The sequence below is a fragment of the Pseudorca crassidens genome, chromosome 10 (genome assembly GCF_039906515.1).
Source record: "Pseudorca crassidens isolate mPseCra1 chromosome 10, mPseCra1.hap1, whole genome shotgun sequence".
Taxonomy (NCBI): Eukaryota; Metazoa; Chordata; class Mammalia; order Artiodactyla; family Delphinidae; genus Pseudorca; species Pseudorca crassidens.
In genome coordinates, this window is record NC_090305.1 from 89,692,168 (window position 1) to 89,718,298 (window position 26,131).

Genomic DNA, 26,131 nt, shown 5'->3' on the forward strand with positions numbered 1-26,131 from the left:
GGGGCACGGGTCTTGGGCCCGCAGCGCCTTCCCAGGCTGGCTTCGTTCTCCATCAGGCCCCCGCACGCCGGGCCACGGCTGGGAGAAGAAAAGTGAAAGGTTTGGGGGGGGGAGAGGGGGCGGCAAAGCAACTTTCAAGTGTCTCAAGGAGCCTTTTTCAGGGCTTCTGAAGTCATCTTTCCACGCGCCCTCATTCTCAGGTGGTCGCCTTCCCGGCTCTGAATTGCTCGCCTTCCAAGCAACAGGCTTGAGAACAGTGGTTCTCAAACTTGGGAGAGCATGATTTCAGCGTTCTGAGAATTAGGCTTTGATACCCAGGATCATTGGGGGACGGCTACGAGAGGGAGCTGGTGTTTTCTTAAAACGCAGATTTATGAACTTCATGTAAATAAACAGTCTGTGGGGTCGGGATCTGGGGTTTTTGTATTTTAGCCGGTCTCTGAGATGAATGTGGTCCTGGTGTTCCCCCGGACCACAGTTTGAGAAGCACTGCGTTAGGGCTGGTTTGTGGCGAAGTTGAGTGCCCCCCTTAGGAGGGCTCTCGTTACCTGTGAAGAGTGACATTTGAAATTGGAGAGTAAGAGGTGGATATTTCGTTGAGAGGCTTTTTTAAATTAAAAAAAATTTTTTTTAATTGCTGCTTAATATGAGGAAGGAGTGAGAGGAAAGTTTGTTGTTAGAAGGCATTGGAAATGGTTGGTGGACTTTTAGAAATACTAACAACTTTTCTTTCTTCCCTTATCTAGATTTTGAGAAGAGGGGGAAAAAGGAAGTTTGTCCGGTCCTGGATCAGTTTCTTTGTCATGTAGCCAAGACTGGAGAAACAATGTGAGTTGAAAACATGTAATCGTTGTTATAGATCTGTGTATCCTTCAGAATTGCTCAGGAAAGGGACAGAAGTGTATTTCAGAAGCAGTGAATACTCCATCTGTCTAAACTGCACGAGCTCCAGTAATTTAAAGCATTTACTAAGTGTATATGCTTTATTTACTTCATATGTGCTCTGTAACGAATTTTAGAGCTTTGTTAAGATTTTCTTTATGCTTGGGCGCATTTAGAATGTGTTAGTCTAGAAGAGCCAGAGAAAAAGAAGAATGCATATTCCATTATGGCTGTTTTTGGCCATAACAAACAGGCTTATTTCCCAAATTCTGTGGCTTTGATTCTGTTTCAGATTCTTTTATTGGTGGTATTTTCTCCTATTGTCCTGTATCCAACCTTTTGTTGTCATATTTATATATGTGGGTGCTTGAAGTGTCACTTATATTTATTCTCTTGAGCACTCTGGGTGATTATCTGACAAATTCCAGATGCTAATCTTGACTGTCCTGTAAACTTTCTAGGATAGCTAACTTGTTAACATACGCTCAGCATTTTATTAGGCTTGTTTGCAAATGCTGTGAATCTGAAACTTATACTATGAAGTTAGCACTGTTTTCAGAGGAACATTTCAGTTCATTGTTGTGTGTGTAGTTGTTTAGGAGTTGTTTTCACACTCAGGCTAACTTTATTTGTAGAGAGCAGTGCAGATTTGGTACCTTGTAGCCTTTGTGTAGGAGGCAGTGAACAGGAAGGGGAGAGGTTTTTTTGGGGGGTAGTTTTAAAAAGTGGGCTTTCTTTTGGCTCCTCTACTTCATGTCTAGTTTTAAAATTCTTCTTGAGGCCTAATAAAAGAGTGTAAGCTTCAGCAAATGATGTATACTTTCTTTGGCTTTATTAGCAAATGTTCATTTCTCACAAGATTTGCTTATGGTTGCAGTGTAGCCTTCTAATAACTGGCCTGATTTTAGAAAGGGGGGAAAAAAAACCCTCTTTAATGGTCTTGCAGACGAGCTGAAACTCCCTGGTGCTTATTAAAATTACCAGTCACCTTAGGAATGTGACTGTGATGTGTTCAATCTTAAATTTCTATTTAGTGCTTTTAAAAAATAGAACCCTTCAGGAAAGAAAGGTAATTTTTGTCTTTGAATTATAGTCTCCTAGAACATCTTGATTTTAAAAACTTGATGCAGAATAATTTGTATTTATATTGATTGGTAGTTGGTCCGAACTAATACCTCTCTACAGTATCCAGAGGAAAAGCATTTTACTTCATAGTTTTGATAAACAAGATTATTTGGAGTTAAATACTTAACGCCTCTTACCAGGTGTGTACAGACTGCCGTCCCTTTTTTTTGGTGTGTGCGGTACGCGGGCCTCTCACTGCTGTGGCCTCTCCCATCGCGGAGCACAGGCTCCGGACGCGCAGGCTCAGCGGCCATGGCTCACGGGCCCAGCCGCTCCGCGGCATGTGGGATCTTCCCGGACCGGGGCACGAACCCGCGTCCCCTGCATCGGCAGGCAGACTCTAAAGCACTGCGCCACCAGGGAAGCCCCTGCCGTCCCGTTTTGATAAATTACTTTGGCTGTAAATGTATAAACAGTTGAAAGTTTCTACAAGAAAGCTCTTTAATATCCTGTTTGACTGGATCACTAAGTGGCTAGGGAAATTCAACCTGATTTTTCTGGACAATTATTTGTCCTGAGAGAGGACTTAAAAAGGTCATCAGTTGTCCCATCCTTGTCCACCCCTCCAACCCCCCCAAATCTTTAGGTCTTTGTACATTCACTGAGAGTATTTTGTATTAAAGTGATTGGTGGTGTTAGATTCTTTATGGAGTTTGGAAAATATTTTTTAATTTATGATTCAAACAGCTGGTGTTTTTACATTTAGCTTTATTTAGTCTTTTTTGTTTTTTTAAATCAATATGGGCATTCCGTAACTTTTTTTTTTTTTTTGCGGTACGCGGGCCTCTCACGGTTGTGGCCTCCCCTTGCAGAGCACAGGCTCCGGACGCGCAGGCTCAGCGGCCATGGCTCACGGGCCCAGCTGCTCCGCGGCATGAACCCGTGTCCCCTGCATTGGCAGGCAGACTCTCAACCACTGCGCCACCAGGGAAGCCCATGCCTTAACTTTTGATACTGAAATTTGCAGTTTCTGTCGTCATTTATGGCTAAACTGAGCTTTGTCTAACTTCTAAGACTGTAAATACGAGAATGAAAATCTAAAAGGTAGCAGTTCAGATCTCTTTGATGTTTTAGGATGGATGAGTTTCTTAAGGTAAGAATTCCTGGATTTTTTTCCTCATTTCTGTTTTTAGAAAATAGCTTTACTTAATAATGCTTATTTTAAAAAACTTCAATTATTGATAACAGTAGGTTTAGTTTACTAAAAATATAGAGTTTGGTAAATTTTGACATCTACACTCATGAAACTAACACCACACCCCAGATGGAGAATATATCCATTACTCGCAGAAGTTTCCTCGTTCCCTTTGTAATCTCCCCTCCCTGTGTGTGCTCTCCTCCCCTCAGGCAACTAAAGATCTGCTTTTTGTCACTGTAGATTAGTTAGCATGTTCTGGAATTTTATGTAAATGGAATCATACAGTATATTCTTTGTCTGCCTTTTTTTACTCCGCATAATTTGAGATTGATCCACGTTGTTCAGAAATCAACAATTCATTCCTTTTTATTTCTGAGTTGTATTCATTACATGGATATCCTACAGTTCTTGCTTCATTCACTGGTTGATGGGCATTTGGGTTATTTCCAGTTTTTTTAAAAAAATTTATTTATTTTTGGCTGCATTGGGTCTTCATTGCTGCGCACAGGCATTCTCTAGTTGCGGTGACTTCATTGAGGTGCACAGACTTCTCATCACAACGGCTTCTCTTGTTGCGGGGCATGGTCTCTAGGCGTGGGCTTCAGTAGTTGTGGCTCGTGGGCTCTAGAGCGCAGGCTCAGTAGTTGTGGCGCATGGACTTAGTTGCTCCACAGCATGTGGCATTTTCCCGGACCAGGGCTCCAACCTGTGTCCCGTGCATTGGCAGGTGGATTCTTAACCACTGTGCCACCCTGGAAGCCCCAGTTTTTTCTTTATTAAATAAAGCTACCGTGAACGTTTGTGTATGTGTCTTTGTATGCATTCTTTTTTTCTTGGGTAAAAATACATCCAGGAGTGGAATGGTTGGATCATATGGTACATGTATGTTTAACTTTAGAAACTACTGAACAGTTTTCTTGAGTGATTGTGCCAGTTTGCTTTTCCACCAGTATCATGGGAGTTGAGATCAGTTTCTCCATATCCTTTCCAACACAGTACGGTCGATCTTTCTCACATTAGATATTCTAATAGGTGCCTATTGTATAGTGGTTTTAATTCGTATTTGCCTAATGACTAATGATGTTGAGCATCTTTTCATCTATTTATTTGCTGTTTGTATCTCTCCTTTAGTAAATTGATTCTTCGCATTTTTGCCCATGTTAAAATGGGGTTTGTTTGATTTGTTATTGGGTTTTGAGAGTTCCTTATATGTTATGGATACAAATTCTTTATTAATGTGGTTTACAAATACTTGCTACCACTGTGTGGCTTGTCGTTTTATTCTCTTAACAGTGTCTTTTAAAGTGAAATTTTAAATTTAATTCCATTTTGATTTTTCAAAATTTCCTCTTTTGAAGGATTCTTACTGCATTGTGTGTTGTGATCATTTGTTCTTGTGTGCTTTTTAGTTTAGTCTTTATTTCCTGAAGTAATTCTTTTCTCATTCTTTGCTGTATTCTATTGCTTCATTTTCTGAGTTTCTCTAATTCTGACTTGTATCATTTTTCTCAATATGTTTAGCTCATTTTGAAAATAGTATAAGGTTGTGATCTGTTTCTGAGCAAGTCTTTCTAGCTTCCCTTTGCTGTCTTGAGGGATGTTATTTTGCTCCTTATTCTCCTTTTTTCTTACAACAATTTCATATTAGATTTGACCTTGATATTTTTCTGTTTTGCATTTTTATGTGAAAATAGTTTTTCTGCACTTTGAGGAGGAGGCATGGTTCAGAGTAGCTGTCCTTAACTTCACAGAGTTTGCTCATTATTTTTGTGAAGTATTAGAATATGGAGTGTTCTTTCTGAAATTTCTAGGCTCTGTTCTATCAATACTTTTATTTGGACCTTGTCTTTCCTTCATCTCTCTTGTATCTTTCTCTTGTCTTTGGGGTCTCCTCTGGATGGGAGGTCTGGTGGGTCACTTTCAAGAGCTCATGAAGCAAGACTTTGTCCCTTTCAGCCCTTACTGGAGGTCCTTTCTCTTCACTTACTACTGTGAGTGGGCAAAACCTATCTCAGTTTCAGCTACTGTTCTCACATTGACCTGCCATGATTTCTTGTGAACACCTGTTGGCAATTTTGTGGTTCTCCTGTTTGTAGGCCCTTCCGGTTCACTACGACTTCTGTTTTCTCTTGTACAGATTCTGATAATGATACTGGTCATGTGACCATAAGTTTTTCCTCATTAACTTACATTTTGGGGTTTGTGAGGTAACCTTGTCAGGGAGTTTTGTTGTAAATGTTTTTGCTTATTGGTTTTGGGTTTGCTGTTAGTTACGTTTGACATAAGAGGTTTTGGAGAGATGAAAAATTGTAGCACCTCTGCCATCCTCTCAGAGTTACACTATTTAGGAGAACTTTTTCTTTTTTTTTTTTTTAATTTATTTTTGGCTGCATTGGGTCTTCATTGCTGCATGCAGGCTTTCTCTAGTTGTGGCGAGCAGGGCTACTCTTTGTTGTGGTGCGCAGGCTTCTCATTGCAGTGGCTTCTCTTGCTGTGGAGCACAGGCTCTAGGCGCGCGGGCTTCAGTAGTTGTGGCGCACGGGCTTAGTTGCTCTGTGACATGTGGGATCTTCCCGGACCAGGGCTCGAATCCGTGTCCCGTGCATTGGCAGGCAGACTGTTAACCACTGCGCCACCAGGGAAGTCCCTAAGAGAACTTTTTAAGTCAGTCCCTGTTAAGTTAGTTTCCTCATCTATAAAAGGGAATAGTAATAGTACCTCATAGCATGAGTACGTAATACACGGAAATACACTGCTTCATAAACAGTGTTAACATTATTTATTTACTCAATAAATAGTAGTTGTTATCGTGTTGATAATGCTTATATTGAGTCTACTTTTTTTTCCCTCCCTGCAGTTTCAAACTCTTTGTGTTCAGCAATTTTGAAATACTACTAAGAAAATAAAAGTTACTTAAAAAGTAGTAGTAATCAACAACTGAGATCTGCATTATTATAAATAAAATCTCCTTAAGTCCATGTGACTGTTAGATCCTTCTTCTGTGGCTTTCTTTAGGGAGGGAATTTTGTTTTGTCTAACATAGTATCAAACGCTTGAACATTATTTCTAAAATGTCAGTTTCACATACTACCTTTGGGATTTTTTGCCACATCCTTGTAGCATCTGTACAATTATTTACTTAATGTTCTTTTTGAGGTCAGCTTACTTTTCTTCAGATTTTTTTAAGATGGAAGAATACTACAGATAGAGATTAAGCCCTCATTTGACCCCTCCCCAGAAGTATAATCAACATGTTAATTTCTTCCTCTTAGTCTTGTGAGAAGTAAGGAGGTCTGAAACCAGTGGTTTGTTGCATTAGTTATATTTTTCTGTCATTTTAAAATCTGTAAATACTAAAATATTAATTAATATGAATTACCCATGTGCCACCTAAATTCCTATCATGTACCATTATCACAGTGGTACACAGAGGAAGCACAGTAGATTTTCAGTAGGTATTAGTTAAATGTTGCCCTTTTGCATCTAAATATTTTAGTAACTGCAGTGATTAAATAGGAACATGAAGAAAATTGTAGTTTTCATTTGTTTCATCACATCAAACCTGTAAATCTGATGTGTCATATACGCTGTACAAAATCTACTGCATGATGCACTGGAAGCTAGATGTGTCAACACAGTTTTCTGACTGGAATTAACTTCAAATCGTCAATCTTTTTGGTGTGCAGGTGAGTTCATATTTTCCATGTTCAGTCCAGTTTTTACTAGTAGTTGGCTAGTCCTCTAATTTCATGAGAATTAGCGTGTGGTAATGTCATTCTGGGAAGGAGCATGGCTTGATTCTGAAATTAGCTTGTCAGAATTAGCTGTGTGAATTAGGGCAAATAATTTGTGAGCTTGTTTCCTCACTTCAGAGATGGGGTTTATACCATGAGGTTGCCTCAGCTTGTGTGAGGACTTGAATAAATGAAAATATGTAGCTGTAGATACTAAAATTTGGGAGAGGGTAAAAGTTAGAATTGTCTGTGCGTTGGGCATAAATAGAGTGCATTTGGCTCATGAAACAAGTGTGAGGTACTTAATCTTGTGGAAAGAGCTCTGGTTGGAGAGTCACGAGAGCACAAGACAGACCTGGGTTTGAATTCCCAGCTCTACCACTTAGTTACTCTGTCACCAAGGCCAACTTCTCTGTGCCTTAATTTCCTTATCGTAAGATATGGGAAATAAAGTAAATCCATCTCAAGGGATGTTATGGGAATTCACTGAGTTCTTTCTTTATGAGTGCTTAACGCTGTGACTAGTGCATAGTGACAACTCCCTCCTCCCCATAGCTACTATTTTAGTCTCCAGTAAGTCACTTAAATTACTGTGGGCCACACTTCCCTCAGGTACTGAATGAGGAGCTTATAAAAGATGATTTCCAAGTTTCCTTCCATTTCAGAAGCCTGTGGGAGTCTGTGTTGTGGCAGTAGTTACCAGGGGTGGTATTGCAGTAACAGTGGTAAAGGGTGGGGCACAGGCACAGTGGTTGTCATTAAATGTCTGCTGAAGGTGAAGATGTTATCTCTTGGGAGTATGTTACATAGGTTAGTGGTTTGGAGACAGTAAAAAAATTGAGAATCACTTGGATGAGAGAGACCAGTCAGTGTTACCACTAACTCATGAGAGGCACAGAGCGGTTCCCAGAGTGTCTGTTTTAGTGTTACCTACATGTGTGCCTTTTTATCTATATCCAGAGATCCTCTTTGTGCCTGCCAATAAATTGGAGTTCATAATGCTTATGGACTATTACTGGAAGCCTGTCACCAACTTCATGTGGCTTCAGAACATCTTATTAGTAGGAAGATGAGGAATTTATGGTCCAGATTTACAGTCGTTTCCCTCTGTTCTGTGGACTGTAGGTCTTTTACCTTTCTGATATGGGAGTTTATTATTGGGGGGCTGGGGGGGTGAGTGAGTGTGTGTGTATGTTTGTGTCTGTCTACCTAAATCAGTATGATAGCAAAAAAACTTAAATCACTTACTAAAACAGACTATAGACAGTTGAAGGGGAGAACGTTGACTGTTATTTCATTTAATACATATGCCTGTGAAAGCATTGTACTTTAAAATACCTGATGAATGTGAGAAATGTGTTTTAGATCTTCATTTTTGCTAGGCCTTCATATGTGTTCAGTTGCTCATCTTTGTTCTCTCTGGTTTCACCCACAGCGATCCTTTTCGTGTATCAGGCTGCCTGGGTTTGGCACTCCTTGTAACCACCCTCCAAACTCCATTCCTACCAAAATAGATTGAATATTATTGAGAACGTACACCATTGACTGTAAAGTGTATAAGAGCTAATTTAAGTCTCAATAAAAATGTAAAATAATAGTAATAGTGACCCATTGCTTTTAAAAAATGTGCCATATATGTGGTAGTTCAAGTAGAGCTTTTTTGTTACCACTTACCAGTTTGACTTTGTTGGGGGGGGGGAGGGAGATAGCTTTATTGTAGTGAAGACACACTTGGAGCTGTGTATGTCAAGGTATCTCTTGTCTCTCTGCTTATAATCTGCTTGACTCTAGGTTAGCAGGCTGTCCTGGTTAAAATTCTAGTTTCATTGTAACCTACTTGAATGACCATGATGGAACAAGTTAGTCACCTACACCCTCTTTTCCTCTGTTCCCCAGGTGAAAATATGAATAACAACACTTAGGTTGCAGAGTTTTTGTGAAATAGCAGGCATTCAACAAATCTTAGATGCCTTGTTTATATACTGTGATGTAAAACATAAAAATTCATAGTAAAAATAACACGTATTTGATACCAGTGTTGATACTTAAAAGTTTTTGCAGCTTACTGAAATGAAATCCTAAGAATGAAAACATACTGACGAGTAACAGTGATCTGTTTTAAGGTCCAAGACTTCCCTAATCTCATCAAGTTTCTTTATACTTGTGACTGAGCTAGCTGTTCATTTTACTTGCCAAAACTTTACTTCAGCTATTATCGTTTCCTTCTTTCCTGTAGCCAGGTCTGACTTAGATGTGCATACCTGTACTTGTGCATACCTGTACTTGTACTATCTCCCTATGATTTGTCTGGGCTCCCTTCAGGGGGTGGAGCCTCTTGAGTATTTTGACTCTTTAAATCTTATTCTCCTAATGTTATTTTTTGTAGTATGTGGTGCTTGTGAGTAGTCCTACCTAGTTAGAGTCTTTGATTGATTTTAAAGTGGTGAATCAGAAATCTTTAAGGGACTAGGATTTTCACATAAGAACTTCTGTTTTGGGTTATCAGGTTTTTTTCTTCCTAAAAGGCAAACTTTTAATGAACATTTCTTTTGTGCCAGAAACTATCAGATGTTTCATATGCCTACCCTAATTTAATCTTCACTAGTACTCTTTGAAGTAGGTGTCTCCTTTTTAAAAATAAGGATACTGAGGCTTGCAGAACTTAAATAATTTTGATTGTGCAGCTGGTGAGTGACAGAATTGGGATTTAAACTCAGCCATTCTGACTTCAGATTCTCCCATAACCAGTACTTTATACCACTTCTCACTTGTTCATTTGTCTTCTCACATCTTTCCTGTTTACTGTAGCTATCTTAGAATCCTTACGAAACTACTTAGAATTTGAAGCTATGCATTTGGTAGGAATCTATTACCACTGTTATTTTTGTAAATTCTAAGACTTTCATGCTGCTTACCTAAGCCAGATCCCACATACCTGGCCACCCTTCCTTTCCTTGTGCTACGGTATAATGTGACCTTCTAGGCACTGACACCACAGGTGGTTTCCTGGGGGAGGGATTGTGGCAAGTATGGGGAGGTGGGGTGTGGTGGTTTGTGGTTTAAGAAAAACTATGTTAGGGGATATTTATTGAAAGGGTCAGTAGGGTAGGTGAGTTGATGTACCCTAACATTTGTGATTTTGATCATTTTCTGGTGACCCCCAATGCTGAAACCTTTCAATAATTGTAATTTTGCAGTATACATATGAAGCATATAGGTGATGAACTGATGTATGTATTTTAGGTAGAATGTGTAAGCCTCTTTAATACATGCATCTTGGATTTGTTATTCTGTCACCCCCAAATCTTACCTTTGCAGTATTGGGAGATAGGTTGATAATATTTACAGGTGATGAAACAAGAAACTACATATTATAGAAGGATTTGAAATTTGAGATACGTAAGAGGTCTTACAGGTGTATTGGTAATTTTTGCACTGTTGTGTACTGCTGGGAAGGCGGGTGAGGTAGCTTTTTTATTAACAACAAAATATTTCTATTCAGAATTGTTTGTGCTAAAGTGAATTTAGTATTTCTGGAGATAGTTTTATTCTGGTCTTATTTTAGGGATATTATTCATGAGGACTCCAAGGTAACTTTTGAGATTGTGGGTATTTTTTTTCTCAAAGTGGTTCTTTAAGTGGAGACTAGTCTGCCTTTTCTAGGGCCTTTGCACATTAAGAGTATTTCTGCAAGGAGTAATCTTAAATGTGGATAGAATGTGGCCTGGTTTTCTTTTTTCCCCAGTGAAGACTGTTGGTGAACCATGGGTTTTCCTGTTAATCTGTTGTAAGACAAGTTGTCTTTCTCTTGCTCCTGTATAGCTATTAATACCTCTCTAATCTTGTCCTAACTGTTCATACTAGAGGGTTCATGGGGATAATACCTTGTTACCGTGTCATCCACTTTTCTTGTAAATATTGTCTGTGCCTTTTGATTTTGCTATCTTAGTTGCTGTAGCATATGGCAGAAGTGAATGCCACAGCTAGGATTTGGCCACTTTAAAAATTCCAAAATATTGATATTAGGTGAGTATATGGACAGGTGGTAAATATAAATGCAGAACTTTCAGTGTTTCTGAAAGTATCTTAAATATGGAGAATATCATATATATGCTTTTAAAATTCACATCTCCATATTGGTTAACAAGAAGTTTGGTGAGAATAATTGCATTTTGAGTTCAATGGATCACATAAATTAAATAATTATTATTGTGCCCATAATATGAAAAAACTCATGTACAAAGATTATGGAAATTAATACTCCTTTAGATAAGCCTGTCTAGTTTTAAAAGTTTTTTATTACAAAGTACTCACAGGAAAAAAGAAAAATCAAACTAGACTGTTGTTAACCTGTTTCGTGTGTATTCTTAATAGAATTTTTCTATGCATATATGTGTATATATGTTAATTCTTTTAAAAAATATTATATCATACTTCTGCAATTTGTGTATGTCTTATTGAAGCACATCATTTTTGGGGTTGCATAGTATTCCATCATTTTGTCTGTATTGTAATTCATTTAACCTGTCCACTTTGATGGTCTTAAAGATTGTTTACAGTTAAAACAATGCTTAAGTGAGCATAATTATGTTGGCACAGATGCACAAATGGGATTTATGGGTTGGACTTTATGTGCATTATTATCTGGCCTTCAGAAATCTTTTTGTTTCAACATATGCCTATAGAAACAGTGTATCAAAGTTACCTGTCCAGTATCAGTACTGAACATTATTAGACTTTTAAGTCTGAAAATCAGATAGATGAAAAATGGTATCTCATTTTAATTTGCTTTTTTAAATTTTATGCCAGCATCTTTCCATTTGTTTATTGCTATTTGTAGTTTTCTGTCTCCCTCATTTATTAAGCTATGATTTGTTTCTTAATTTTTTTGGCTAGATTTTTATTGATAAAATAATAGAGTACCTTGATAAAGTTAACTTCTAAATAAGTTATACTTTTGTTGTGTTAGGAATAATTTGAGTTTAAGACAGTCTCAAGGACTTCACTGGTGGCACAGTGGTTAAGAATTCACCTGCCAGTGCAGGGAACACGGGTTCGATCCCTGGTCCGGGAAGATCCCACATGCTGCGGAGCAAGTAAGCCCACAAGCCGAAACTACTGAGCCCGCGTGCCTAGAGCCCGTGCTCCGCAACAAGAGAAGCCACCACAATGAGAAGCCTGCGCACCGCAAGGAAGAGTAGCCCCCGCTCGCCGCTACTAGAGGAAGCCCGCGCACAGCAACAAAGACCCAACACAGCCAAAAATAAAATTAAATTAAAAAAAAATTCTCATTCTAAAAAGAAAAAGACAGTCTCAAGCAGCAAGTTGTTTAAAAAGGATGGTCTAGACATTATAGCAAAGGATAGTCTTTGTTATCATGTGTGGGTTGAATTGTTATTTCTGGCATGTATCTGTCTTTTTATTCACATTCCAAAGACAGGTAGGCATATTTATCAGTAAAGGAAACTTCAGATACAAAGTATGAGCAATGTCTTTCATTTTTATGACTGTATTTGAAATTTTGTCCTGGTAAATCCCCCCCCCCCCACACATGTGGTCCTGGTCTATTTATTTGTAAATAGGCCAAAACAACCAGTTAGTTTGAGAGAAAAAAAAACAAAACAAAACTACATTCTGTCCTTAGGTTGGCTGAATACTGAGAACACGCTGAGATCTCAAAAGTGTCATAAAGTCCTAGTCAAGCAGAAGAAATGAAAATACTACCCCAAAAAAGGGACGTATCTTAAGATTGTTTCCTACTATCTTAAAATTAGTTTTGAATAAATACACACTTTTATTTAAATGTACGTAAAATACTAATGGTGTCTAAGTAAAAGTAATTGAAGATGTGTGAGATTTTTGAGATGTGGGATTTTTCTTCAAATTTGCATTTAATTCTGTAATATTTATTTCACTTTCTGTTTCAATAATTCTTAACAGTGGTTCTCAACCAGGGGTGACAACGTCTGGAGACATTTTTGGTTGTTACAAGTGGGGGACGCAACTGGCATATAGTGTGAAGCCAAGAATGCTACATTGCACAGGGTAACACCCAACAACAAAGCATTATCAGACCCAGAATCTCAGTGCTGAGGTTGAAAGATTCTGCTTCATAGGAAAAAGCATACGTTAATCTTTAAAAAGTGTCTAATAGTTTTGTTCTGTGACCTGTGAAATAAAAATAGTGATGGGTATTATGAGACCATCAAGGTCTTTAACCAAGGCTTCTAGTTTTATTGATACCTTTCAGGCTTCTATTTGACAAACTTAGAAAAGTCTGATTTTGGGAAATAAATACTACTTATTGAAGATTTGATAGTTTAATTAAAGTGTTGTCTTTCCTGACTTTCAGTTAAGATGAAAGTCCCAAATGTTTTGCCTTTTATCTGATCAGATATTGTCTAGAACTCTTTCTGCTTGCTGGTCATACTGACAACGCTTTTGACGTTAGATATGTGGCAATTCTGTGATACCACCTGAGTCTCCGACAATTCAGTAGTGCCATTTTCTACTTGGAGTTAGCATCAGATCTCACATGTTAAGGGCTTAGTCCCACAATACTGCCACCTACCTATCCCCTTCAGACACCAGTCAGAAGTCCAGGCTGTTATACCTGTGTTTCTGACCAGCAGGCTAAAAATTAGAGGGTTCTATGACCCCTTCCTCAGGTTCTGTTAATTTGCTAGAGTGGCTCGCAAAACTCAGGAAGTTTACTATCTAGATTATTCGTTTATTAATATTGCACAGGATGTTAAAGGTTATGAAGGAGTAGCCAGATGAAGAGATACATAGGGGGAGGTCCAGAAGGGTCCTGAGCACAGATGCCTGTGGAATTTGCGTGCACCACCCTCCCGGCAGGTGGATACATTCTTGGTCACCAACCCAGAACCTCTCTGATCCCCATAGTTGATAGATGTCTATGGAGGCTTCATCAGGTGGGCATAATCGATGATTAATTCCACTTTTAGCCCCTCTCCAAAGAATGACAGTGGGAAGTGCGGTTGAAAGTACCAAGCTTCTAATCATGACTCCATCTTTCTGGTGACCAGCCCCCATCTAGGAGCCTACCAAGAGTCAGAGTTGCCTCGTTAGAATAAAAGACATTTCTATCACCCAGGAAATTCCAAGGGATTTAGTAGCTCTGTGTCAGGAACTGGGGCCAGAGACTAAATTTTACAACAGAAGATTCTCTTAGCACCTTTATTTTCAAGGGTTTTAGGAACTCTGTTAGGATCTGGGAGCAGACAGCAGTATGCATAGTTCCTTTTTTTTTTTAAACATCTTTATTGGAGTATAATTGCTTTTCAATGGTGTGTTAGTTTCTGCTGTATAACAAAGTGAATCAGTTATACATATGTTCCCATATCTCTTCCCTCTTGCGTCTCCCTCCCACCCTCCCTATCCCACCCCTCTAGGTGGTCACAAAGCACCAAGCTGATCTCCCTGTGCTATGCGGCTACTTCCCACTAGCTATCTCTTTTACGTTTGGTAGTGTATATATGTCCACGCCACTCTCTCTCTTTGTCACAGCTTACCCTTCCCCCTCCCCATATCCTCAAGTCCATTCTCTAGTAGGTCTGTGTCTTTATTCCCATCTTGCCCCTAGGTTCTTCATGACTTTTTTTTCTCTTAGATTCCATATATATGTGTTAGCATACAGTATTTGTTTTTCTCTTTCTGACTTACTTCACTCTGTATGACAGACTCTAGGTCCATCCACCTCACTACAAATACAGCTCAATAACGTTTCTTTTTATGGCTGAGTAATATTCCGTTGTATATATGTGCCACATCTTCTTATCCATTCATCTGTCGATGGACAGTTAGGTTGCTTCCATGTCCTGGCTATTGTAAACAGTGCTGCATTGAACATTTTGGTACATGACTCTTTTTGAATTATGGTTTCCTCAGGGTATATGCCCAGTAGTGGGATTGCTGGGTCACATGGTAGTTCTATTTTTAGTTTTTTTAAGGAACCTCCATACTGTTCTCCATAGTGGCTGTATCAATTTACATTCCCACCAACAGTGCAAGAGTGTTCCCTTTTCTCCACACCCTCTCCAGCATTTATTGTTTCTAGATTTTTTGATGATGGCCACTCTGACCAGTGTGAGATGATGTCTCATTGTAGTTTTGATTTGCACATAGTTCTTATTACTGCACAAATATGTCCATTAGCTTCATTGGACCATTCTTATATGTGTAGGGGAGAGAGAGAACCTTGAATTTCTCACTTCGTTGGTGGATTGCTAGCTTTGTGTCTTAATTAACTGCTCTGCATATACCTAATCTGTAATTACCCATGAACTCTGCTGACTGATAGCCTGGCAGCTATGTGTATCTCACAAAGTCACAGATTACTACACATCTGGTCAGTACACCAATGGGACATCAGTGGCAGCAGTGTTGACCACTTCTCCCAGCTCCAAAGGAGTTAGCAGCCATAGCCACCCGCTGCATACTGTCTTTGAAAGGGAAGGGTTAAGTTGAGCCTGGAACAGGTGAGAAAGATTTCTGTCATTTTTCAGATTTAACTGTGTTAAAGTGAGGACTCTCTTCATTACTCATGCATTTCAGAAACAGTCTGACAAGGTGAGAGAAATTGGAGGTACAAAGTAGAGAGGTCTACCAAAGCTGCATATTTTAATGTAATTATTATTATTTTAAAATTTATTTATTTATTTTGGCTGGATTGGGTCTTCATTGCTGCACACGGGCCCTCTCTAGTTGCGGGGAGCGGGGGCCACTCTTAGCTGTGTTGTGGGGGCCTCTCATTGCAGTGGCCTCTCTTGCTGTGGAGCACGGGTTCTAGGCATGTGGGCTCAGTAGTTGTGGCACACTGGCTTAGGTGCTCCGCGGCATGTGGGATCTTCCCAGAAGAGGGCTCGAACCCGTGTCCCCTGCATCGGCAGGCAGATTCTTAGCCACTGCGCCACCAGGCAAGTCCCTAGTGTAATTATTAATAATACTTCATTAAATATGATACACATGGTAAACTGGGCAGAACACCAGGTGTAGACTAGGACTGTTCTAACTAGGATGTATTGTCTCTCTGTTTCCTTTGAATTCTCCCTTGTATAGCATTACTAGTTTGTATCATTCATTCTTATACTTTTATCCTATTAGTTAGGCAAATACTGTTTTATTCTTTATACTGGTTTCTTGATCTGGGCTTTTTTTACCTCTCCAATTTGTCTCTTGCCACTGTATGTAACTTTGCCAAGTGACTTGCAGTTCACTGAGTATGCAGTGCTCTGTTTTGCTAGTATTAAATTCTAATAGCATCTGTTTTTTAAAAATATTTATTTATTTATTTTTGGCTGCGTTGGGTCCTCGTTGCTGCACGCGGGCCCTTTCTAGCTGCGGCAAGCAGGGGCCACCCCTCGCTGCGGTGCGCGGACCTCTCACCGCAGTGTCCTGTCCCTGTTGTGGAGCAGGGGCTCTAGGCTCCCGGACTTCAGTAGTTGTGGCGAAAGGGCTCAGCTGCTCCCCGGCACGTGGGATCCTCCCGGACCAGGGCCCTAACCCATGTCCCCTGCATTAGCAGGTGGACTCCCAACCACTGCGCCACCAGGGAAGTCCCTCTAATAGCATCTGTTTGTTGCCTCTGACATTCTTCCTCATGGGATAACTTCAACTTGTCTTTTAAGACTGTTCAGACAGCTCCATTCAAATACATACAGATCGCCTGAGAAGCTCTCTTGGATTTCCTTTTCTCCATAGAAACTACCATATTTATGACATGCATTGATCATATTTTCTGTTAGTCTGTTTCCACTTGTGGTTCTGTAGGCTTTGAGCGCGCTGAAATTGCCTCGCTTAAAACGTGTTGCAGAGTTAGGAGCTGGATTAAATATCTAAATGGGAGAAAAATAAGAATCTTGTCTTCATCTATTAAAGAAATATTCTTTTCTTTAGAAAAAAATAGAAAATATTATTGGTATCAGAATTTTGAGCTTTGTGTATGTGTGAAAATTCTGAGTTTGCTTGCTTTCTCTCTTCCCTTTTTTTCCTGTGTGCAGATTCTATTTATCCTTTGTCAGTTTTGCTTGTTTTTACGCCTCCCTAGATTTTAAAACAAGATAGTAATCTTGCCTTTCTAAAGTCTGCATTTTACCATTTTCTACTCTGTATGGGGACTTTTTTTTTTTAATGGTTTCATCAATTGGCTTTTTTTAAAGTAAATTTATTTATTTATTTTTGGCCATGTTGGGTCTTCGTTGCTGTGCGTGGGCTTTAGTTGCGGCAAGTGGGGGTACTCTTCGTTGCGGTGCGTGGGCTTCTCGTTGTGGTGGCTTCTCTTGTTGTGGAGCACGGGCTCTAGGCACATGGGCTTCAGTAGTTGCAGCATGCGGGCTCCATAGTTGTGGGTCGCTAGCTCTAGAGCGCAGACTCAGTAGTTGTGGCGCACGGGATTAGTTGCTCTGTGCATGTGGGATCTGCCCGGACCGGGGATTAAACTCGTGTCCCCTGCATTGGCAGGCGGATTCTTTTTTTTTTTTTTTTTTTTTTTTTGCGGTACGCGGGCCTCTCACTGCTGTGGCCCCTCCCGCCGCGGAGCACAGGCTCCGGATGCCCAGGCTCAGCGGCCATGGCTCACGGGCCCAGCCGCTCCGTGGCATGTGGGATCTTCCCGGACCGAGGCACAAACTCGTGTCCCCTGCATCGACAGGCGGACTCTCAACCACTGCGCCACCAGGGAAGCCCCCGCTGGCGGATTCTTAACCGCTGCGCCACCAGGGAAGTCCCTGTATGGGTACTTTAATAGAAGTATTATTTCTTCTACCAAGCTAGACCCTTAGAGGCCATAATTTGTTTTTTGATCATTATATGCTTCTGTATCATATGTCACTGTTCCTTCAAAGTAGTAGACTTGCTGTCTTAGCTTGGGTTACTGTAGGACAATACCGTAGACTGGGTGGCTCAAACAACAGAAATTATCTTCTTACAGTTATGGAGGCTGGAAGTCTGAGCTCACAGTGCTGGCATGGTTGGGTTCTGGTGAGAACTCTTCCTGGCTTGCCCAAGGTCACCTTCTTTTTGTGGCCACACATGGAGGGGATGGGGCCTGGGGGACTGCTCTCCTGCCTGCCCTCCACACCCCCCATTTTTTCTATTAAAAGTAGTAGTCCCATCAGGAGGGTGTTACTCTCAGGACCTCACTCATACCTAATTGTCTCCCAAAGGCCTTATCCTCAGATGCTATCACACTGGGCTAGGGCCTTCAACAAAAGAAATTTGGGTGGATACAAACACAGTCTGTAACATTCGTCAATGATTTGTATGTCTTTTTATTTTTACTGATTACATTCAGATATGGATTGTTTTATGCAGATGTATTCTTAAAGGTTTTGATGTTAATTGAGTTTTATGAAGTAAACATTTTAGGTGTACACTGTTAAAAAGAAAGTGGAAGGAAAAGGGGCTGGGATTTATTGAATGCATAGTGTGTGATAGTAAATGCATATTATGTGACATTTTATGTAAAAAATGCTGGTGTGAAGTTTTCTGGCTTTGTTATATACTGTTCTTCAAGTTAGTTTTTGTGTAATTTCTGTGTATCAAGTTTGCTTAAATTCCTTCAAATCTTTATTGAGATGTCAACAAATGATTATTGAGCATATATTCTATCTGGGTACTGTGCTAGGTACCCTGGGATGCACTGGTGAGCACACAAACCACAGTCCGTTACAGTGTTTATTATTTTAAAAGTGTTATATTTCATTTAATATTTTGCTCAACTGCTTTTATCAGTATTTGCCAGTATCAACTATGTGTTAAGTTTATCTTTAAAATTAGGACTTGGGAAACTTAAATGTGTAGTTCCTTAAGAGTAATTTTTTTCAGTTGCTCCTTTAAGTCAGCATATGCTGTAAGAGTAATCTGATTCAGTAATTACCATTTTTGATATACATTTCTATTTTTAAGTTTTGGGTGGGGAGGTGAAAGCTTTAGTGTCAATACTAGCTTAATAATGTGTGAAGTGCAGTAGAGCTTGGTCAGATTAGATGGGAATAAAATTGAAATTGCTTTAAGATTTTGCTTTTTGAATTTTTTTATGCTATGTATATAAATTCCAGATATACCTCAAAATTTTGACATAATTACAAATTTTATTAAATTAACAGTTTAATCCTAGAATCTCTTTGCTACCCAGAAAGACGTTTTAAAATTAATTTTTTGTAAATATTCCTCATCAGTGTGTGTTTTTTCCACATTTTTATATCTTTGAAACTGAATGTCTTTCAAACGTCAATAGTGTCCCAGTTTTCTTAAAATAATGGAGAGTCTTACAGTTTCTCCTGATTTAGATTTGATTAATACAGTGTTGTTAGCTCTTTGAAGGTTTAGGAAAAGTACATATTTAAGTGTTTTGGATGGATAGTACAGACAGTTTGGAAGAATTATTTTAAAAGAAAGGCTTCTGAGTTTACAGTGTAAGTAGATTGATTTAAGTGTTGGTATGTTTCAAATAAAAGGTTTTAAACATTTTAAAAGTATATTCCTTTTATATTTAGTTGGTAGTCTTTAAAAGTTGTTGGTATGAGGATTTGTGGATAAAATCATATTCTTGTTTGTGATTGTTTGAAGGTTTTGCTTTTTGAAACATTTGTAGTTGAACTGTACAAAAACTTCAAATTATAGAATCGCATTAATGGAATGAAGTTTTCTAAATGTGGTAATTTTTAAAATTATTGAATTTGGTGTTGGTGTGAGGCGTAGTGTTGAGAAATGTGGCCGAGTATTTAAAATTTTTTTTTTTTTAATTATAAGATCAGGATAGGGTACCTTATTTAAAACAATTTGAACAGTGCAGTATTTCATAAAAGAAGTGAAAGTCACTCCCATTTCTGTGCCCCGAAATATGCTTAATATTTATATACTTCAGTAAAATAAAAAAGGAGAATTTAATAGTAGCTTTAAAAAAAGTCATCAGAAAAAACTATAGCATACTTGAGCAAACCTTTGTGTTCTGAGGAATTAAATTCAGGCATATGTGAAAAAGAAATGCCAGTAGCCCTTTACAAATGTAATTGGATCAACTTTGCTTTTTAGTTTCCAGTTTGAATGGTTTTATTAGAAAGTTTCTTTTTTTTTTTTTTTTTTTTGCTGTATGCGAGCCTCTCACTGTTGTGGCCTCTCCCGTTGCGGAGCACAGGCTCCGGATGCGCAGGCTCAGCGGCCATGGCTCACGGGCCCAGCCGCTCCGCAGCATGTGGGATCTTCCCAGACCGGGGCACGAACCCGGGTCCCCTGCATCGCCAGGCGGACTCTCAACCACTGCGCCACCAGGGAAGCCCGAAGAGGTAGTTGTACTTTTAAATAAGGTGGTCAGAGTAAGCCTCATTTTGAAGGTGACAGTTGAGCGAGACAAGAAGTTGGCCATGCATATATTTAGTAGAAGAGCATTCCAGGCAGAGGACTTCCAGTGCAAAGGCCCTTAAGAAGGAGTGTGTCTCACTTTTTTGCAGACTAACAAAGGTGGCCACTGTGGCTGGAGTAGACTGACCAAGCAGAGGAAATCAGAGAGGTTAAAGGAGATTGGGGTCAAATCATGTAGGCAGTGTGGACCATGGTAAGGACTTTTTAGACTTTACTCTGAGTGAAATCAGCAGCCAGTGTGGGGTTTTGCGTTGAGAAGTGACATCGTCAGACTTAAGTGTTAAGAGAGTTGTATGAACGGCCGTGCTGATAATAGACTTTAGGTAAAGTAAACTAGAAGCAGCAGTTATTGAAAATAATAGTGTTTTTGAAGAGGTGGATTAAGTGGTAGGAGGTGGTGAGAATTAGTCAACATTTTTAATACATTTTGAAGGTGCAGCTGGCAGGATTTCCTGAAGATAGGGTGTGGTGTGTGAGAGAAAAAATGGAGTCAGGAATGACTCCGGTTTGCCATAGCAGCTAGAAGGATGGAATTTCTTCACACCTGAAATGGGAAAAGGTGTGTGAGGAGCAATTTGTGGGAAAGACCAGCAGTTCACTGTTGGACATGCTGAATGCTATTTTGATGTGGAGCAGGTGGTTGAATGGGTGAATGTGGAGATCAGGAGATTTCATGGGCAAATAGTATTTAAAACTTCCAGACTTGACAGTATCACCAGGTGTAGACAGAGAATTGATTGGTTGAGCTTTGGATTACTCCAGCATGGAGCATTTTGTGAAACCAGAAAAGGACAATGAGTAGGAAAGATCAGCAAGTTAAAAGACAGTATCAGAAAGTAATTGAGGAAAAAGGATCAACTAACTGTGTGAAGTACTCTTTATATGCTGTTAAGATGAGGTGTGAGAAATGATCATTGGATTTAGCAATATGGAGGTAATTGATGACCTTGATAAGAGCAGATTAATTTTAGTGGTGGGAGTGAAAACTTGTTTGGAGTGGGTTTGAGGGATAATGGGAGGGAGACAACTATTTCAAGGAGTTTTCCTTCAAAGGAGAGCAAATAAATGATGGGGGAGCTAGGAGGGTAAGTGGAGGGAAGAACAAAATTTTGAGATGGGAGAAATATAGATGTATTTGTAAGGTAGTGGAAATGATCCATTAGAGATTTAAAAAGTTGATATGGTTGATAGAAGAAAGGGGAGAATTACACAAGTGATGCTCTTGAGCAGGTGTGCAAATGGAGAATCTGGCATGTAAGTAGATGAGAACATGGGTAGTTTATAACAGGTGGGAATTCGGGGTGTGCATGAGCCTACTAGTAGGTGGATAAATGTGGTGGGACTCTGGAAATTCAAGGTCATTAATTGTGAGAGTGAGGGAGAACTCAGTAGGGGTTTGAGGAGAGAGAAGGTATGAAATAGTTACCTAGAATAGTCTGGAAGTGGATAAACTAGGGAAATAAAATATTAATCTGGTAGTGTACTTGAAACAAGCCAGCATGGTGATTCATTTTTCTTTAATTTTGTGTTTGTGCCCATGTGTGCTGCTGTATAGGCACAGATTTGGTGGGGATTGCATTTTAACCTACTAGTAAAGTTGACTTTGTGAGTACAGTGAAGCCGGAGAGGGCAGCTGTATGCAAGGGGATGACTAATGGTTAATGATTAATTATAATTTAATCTTGATAATGAAGGTGGTGAGGGACAGTAAAAAGGTGGTAGGATCAATGGATTGGAGGTACTGGTAGAGTCAAAGAACTTTTGCAGTAAGTGCAATATATTTAAATATCTTCTAGTTTAGAACTATTAAAAATATGACTAGCTAAGGTTTGACAAAGCTGGGTGAAGTGTAGGGTTTTTTCCCTGTTCTAAATTCTTACATTAGCTAAAGTATTATGTTTACTTTTTAAAAGGAAATAATTTTGTGAATGGGTGAAGAAGGAATATTGGGTAAATTTTCTCCTTTCTCTAATAGAAGGGAATAATTAAAGAGGCTCTAGAAGTGCTCTTAGGCTGGAGAGATGGCCTCAATTTGTTATATATCTGTTATGTGAGAGTATATAAGATAAGCTCAACCATCTTATGCCCTAAAAGAGGTCTTTCTCACTGTCCCAATCCATTTTTACACCTGGAAAGCCGTCTGGAAAACTCTGCATATTTCTGCAGTATTACTCAGATGTTCTCCACATCCTGAGTTTCTTGAGGACAAACAGCCATTGATTGAGTACTTACTAGGTGTCAGCCACTTTGCTAAGCAGTCTGCTTACACTAATGTAATCCTCACAGCAGTTCTGTGAAGTAGATACTGTTACCTCCATTTTAGAGAAGGGAAACAAAGGGAGTCTGGAGTTATCTCTCTTAGGTCATACAAATGAAAAAGTGGCTGAACTAAAATTTGAACCCAACCAAACTTTCAGACTCTTAGCACCAATGCTTTTTAATTTTTTTTTTTTACCATGTGATTTTTACTTTCATCGAAGTTTTACATGCACAGGATTTAGTGAGTTTATTAATATGACAAAGGGAACAGAAAAAAGTCTTCTGTGTTCTTTCCTTTTTTTCCCCTATTCCCTAGAGATAACCACTTTAAAATCATTGTTTTCTTGGGGGAATGGGTGTTAATCTGCCTATTTCTAAGTTACAGTCTTAGAAAATCCCTTTTTTCTTTAAATTTTTAGAATTAATTATTGATTTCATAATAATCACAGTGAGGATTTAGTTTTTTTTACTTCCTCTCCTTCACTCCATACATACATACTTCTCACTTCCATTGCCCAATGTCTTCAGTATAATTATATTGAAAATTTGGTCAGTTCAGCATGTGTTACACACATTGTCTTAGTGAATGCTATGTTTTCCATTTAATTTTCTGTATACTTATGGCTAATTCCACCCCAAACTTTAGTTGTTTAGATCTCATTGCAAAATATGACATATTAGGTCTTCTACCAATTTTATATTTTTTTAAAAATCTCTTGTGGAGCCTTCTTAACTGCTCCATTCTGGAGTGGTTGCTCTTAGACCTGCCCTATTCCTCCGCTCTTGGAATCTGCCTTTATCATTATTCTGAAATTCACTTTCTCCTCTTGGGTCTTTAGTTTCCTTGATAGCATGTCACATTCTCTTTCTTGGTTTACTTCATTGTTTTGGTGGACTGAGAGAAAGCATGATAGGAAATACATCTATTTTTGTACTTTCAACGAAAATGTTTTTTTTTTCCTACCCATTTACTTAAATGGATAGTTGGAGTACAAAATTCTAGGTTGAAAAGAGTTTTTTTTTTGAATTTTGAAGGCATTTTCCTGTTGCTTTCTTCCTGCACTGTTGTTAAGTCTGAAGCCCTGTATGTAATCTGTTTTGTATCGCTGGAGTTTTGCAGAGTCTTTTTTTTGTTTCCAGAATTATGCAATTTTACTATGATGTCTGACCCCCTAATCTATTTGTCAGCCTTTATGAGGCTCTCTCAGTTTGAAAAGTAGTATCTTTTAAATATGGCAATTTAAATTTATATTCTGTTTTACTACGGTGAAACATACATAATATAAAATTTACCTGGCTTCCCTGGTGGCGCAGTGGTTGAGAGTCCGCCTGCCGATGCAGGGGACATGGGTTCGTGCCCCGGTCCGGGAAGATCCCACATGCCGCAGAGCGGCTGGGCCCGTGAGCCATGGCTGCTGAGCCTGCGTGTCCGGAGCCTGTGCTCCGCAACGGGAGAGGCCACAAGAGTGAGAGGCCCGCGTACCGCAAAAAAAGAAAAAAGAAAAATTACCATTTTAATCATTTTCCACTAGCTTTATTGAGATATAATTGACATATAGTCATTTTTAAGTGTACAGTTCAGCATTAGTGATGTTGAGCACTTTTTCCTGTACCTCTTGGCCATTTGAATGTCTTGTTTGCAGAAATCTCTGTTCATATCCTCTGCCCATTTAAAAATAAGGTTTTTGGTTTTTTTTTTTTTTGCTATTGAGTTGTATGAATTCCTTGTATATCTTGGATGTTAACCTTATCAGCTATCTGCTTTGCAAATATTTTCTGCCATTTCATAGGTTGCCTTTTAATTTTATTGATGGTTTCCTCCACTGTGCAGAAGCTTTTTAGTTTGATGTGGTCCCATTTCTTTATTTTTGCATTTTTCGCCTTTGCTTTTAGAGTCAGGTCCAAAAAATCATGTTTAAGAGTTTTACGGTTTTGGGTCTTACGATCAAGTCTTTAATCCATTTTGAGTTGATTTTTGTGTAGGTGTAAGATAGTGATCCAGTTTCATTCTTCTGCATGTGGCTATTCAGTTTTCCCAGCACCACTAATTGAAGAGACTATCCTTTCCCCGTTGTATAGTCTTTGTTCCTTTTCCAAAAATTAATTGACTGTATTTATACATGCATGGGTTTATTTTTGGACCCTCTGTTCTGTTCCACTGATCTGTTTGTTTTTATGCCACTACCATACTGTTTTGATTACTATAGCTTTGTTATATAGTTGAAATCAGATTGTGTGAGGCCTCCATCTTTATTCTTGTTTCTCAAGATTGCTTTGGCAGTCCAGAGTCTTTTGTGGTTCCATACGAATTTAGGTTTTTTTTTTTCCTGTTTCTCTGAAAGATGCCATTGGCATTTTGGTAGGGATTGCATTGAATCTGTAGATTGCTTTGGGTAGTATTTGGCCATTTTAACAAGATTATTCCATTCCATGAGCATGGAATATCTTTGCATTTGAAAGTGTCTTCACTTTCTTTCATCACTGTCTTAAAATCTTCAGTGTACTGATCTTTCACCTCCTTGCTTAAATTCATTCCTAAGTATATCATTGTTTTTGATGCTGTTGTAAATGGGATAGTTCTGTTTCCAATAGTGAATTATTAGTGTGTAGAAACACACTTGAGTTTTCTATCTTGAGTTTGTATTCTGCAACTTTACTGAATTCATTTGTTTTAACAGTCTTTTGGTTGTGTCTTTGGACTTTTCTATACATAATATAATGTTACCTGCAAATAGAGATAGTTTTACTCTTCCTTTTGGACTTGGTTGCCTTTTATTTCTTTTTCTTGCCTAATTGCTGTGGCTAGGACTACCAGTACTATGTTGAGTAAAACTGGTGAGAGTGCACATTCTTGTCTTGTTCTTGATCTTAGAGGAGAAGCTTTCAGCTAATTACCACTGAGCATGATGTCAGCTTTGGGCTTGTCAGTTACTTGTTTTAAAAACATTTCCCTGAAAAAAAAATTTCCAGTTAATCTTCTTAGTTTCGTCTTACGTAGATGGAGATTCTCAGGAAGGGTTATCCATTTCAGTATTGTTGTGTTCATTTTTCACATGTTCAGACAGTTCTTAGACTAGAGTACAAATTGTTTTCTCAGTAGATACTATGCTTTTAGTGGTTATTATTTTTTCTTTGTTTTGAGAGTGTGTAGATAGAGAAAAATGCTTTCTAAATAATTATATTTTATTAGTAATTGTAAGGTAGCATAACTCTGGGTCATACTTCAAAACACTAATAAAAATAATCTGTAAATGGAATAGCACAAAATAGATACATACCACACTATAAAAAGCCAATATTGCAAACACTATAAAGACACTTTGAGCTTCACCTTCAGACTCTAAAAGGATTCTCCAGGATGAAACCGGTGTACTAAAGTGTACAGTAATCTGCCACCACTGCTGTGTTAACTCATTTTATATTTCGTTAACAAATTATAAAACCATTTATGTATGTTCATTCAATCTCCTTTAAAAACTTGAGTATTTAAAACTTCCTTTGCTTTGCACCGCATGAATTGATATCTGGGTCCAGGTGGAAGGACTTTTTGCTGTTGTTTGTTGTGTTTTTTCCTTCACCTTTCTCAATGAACAGAAGACTACACCCTAGG

The 26,131-nt window shown here is 38.8% G+C and overlaps 1 protein-coding gene across 2 annotated transcripts in view; it reads left to right on the top strand.

Moving 5' to 3' along the window:
- PPP4R2 (protein phosphatase 4 regulatory subunit 2) overlaps window positions 1-26,131 on the top strand; it is a 152,086-nt gene that overhangs the window by 100,664 nt on the left and 25,291 nt on the right. For both annotated transcript variants that reach the window (XM_067755216.1, XM_067755215.1), the window contains one exon: window positions 747-828. In XM_067755216.1, the coding sequence (XP_067611317.1) occupies window positions 747-828 (82 nt within the window). The remainder of the gene's footprint in view (window positions 1-746; window positions 829-26,131) is intronic.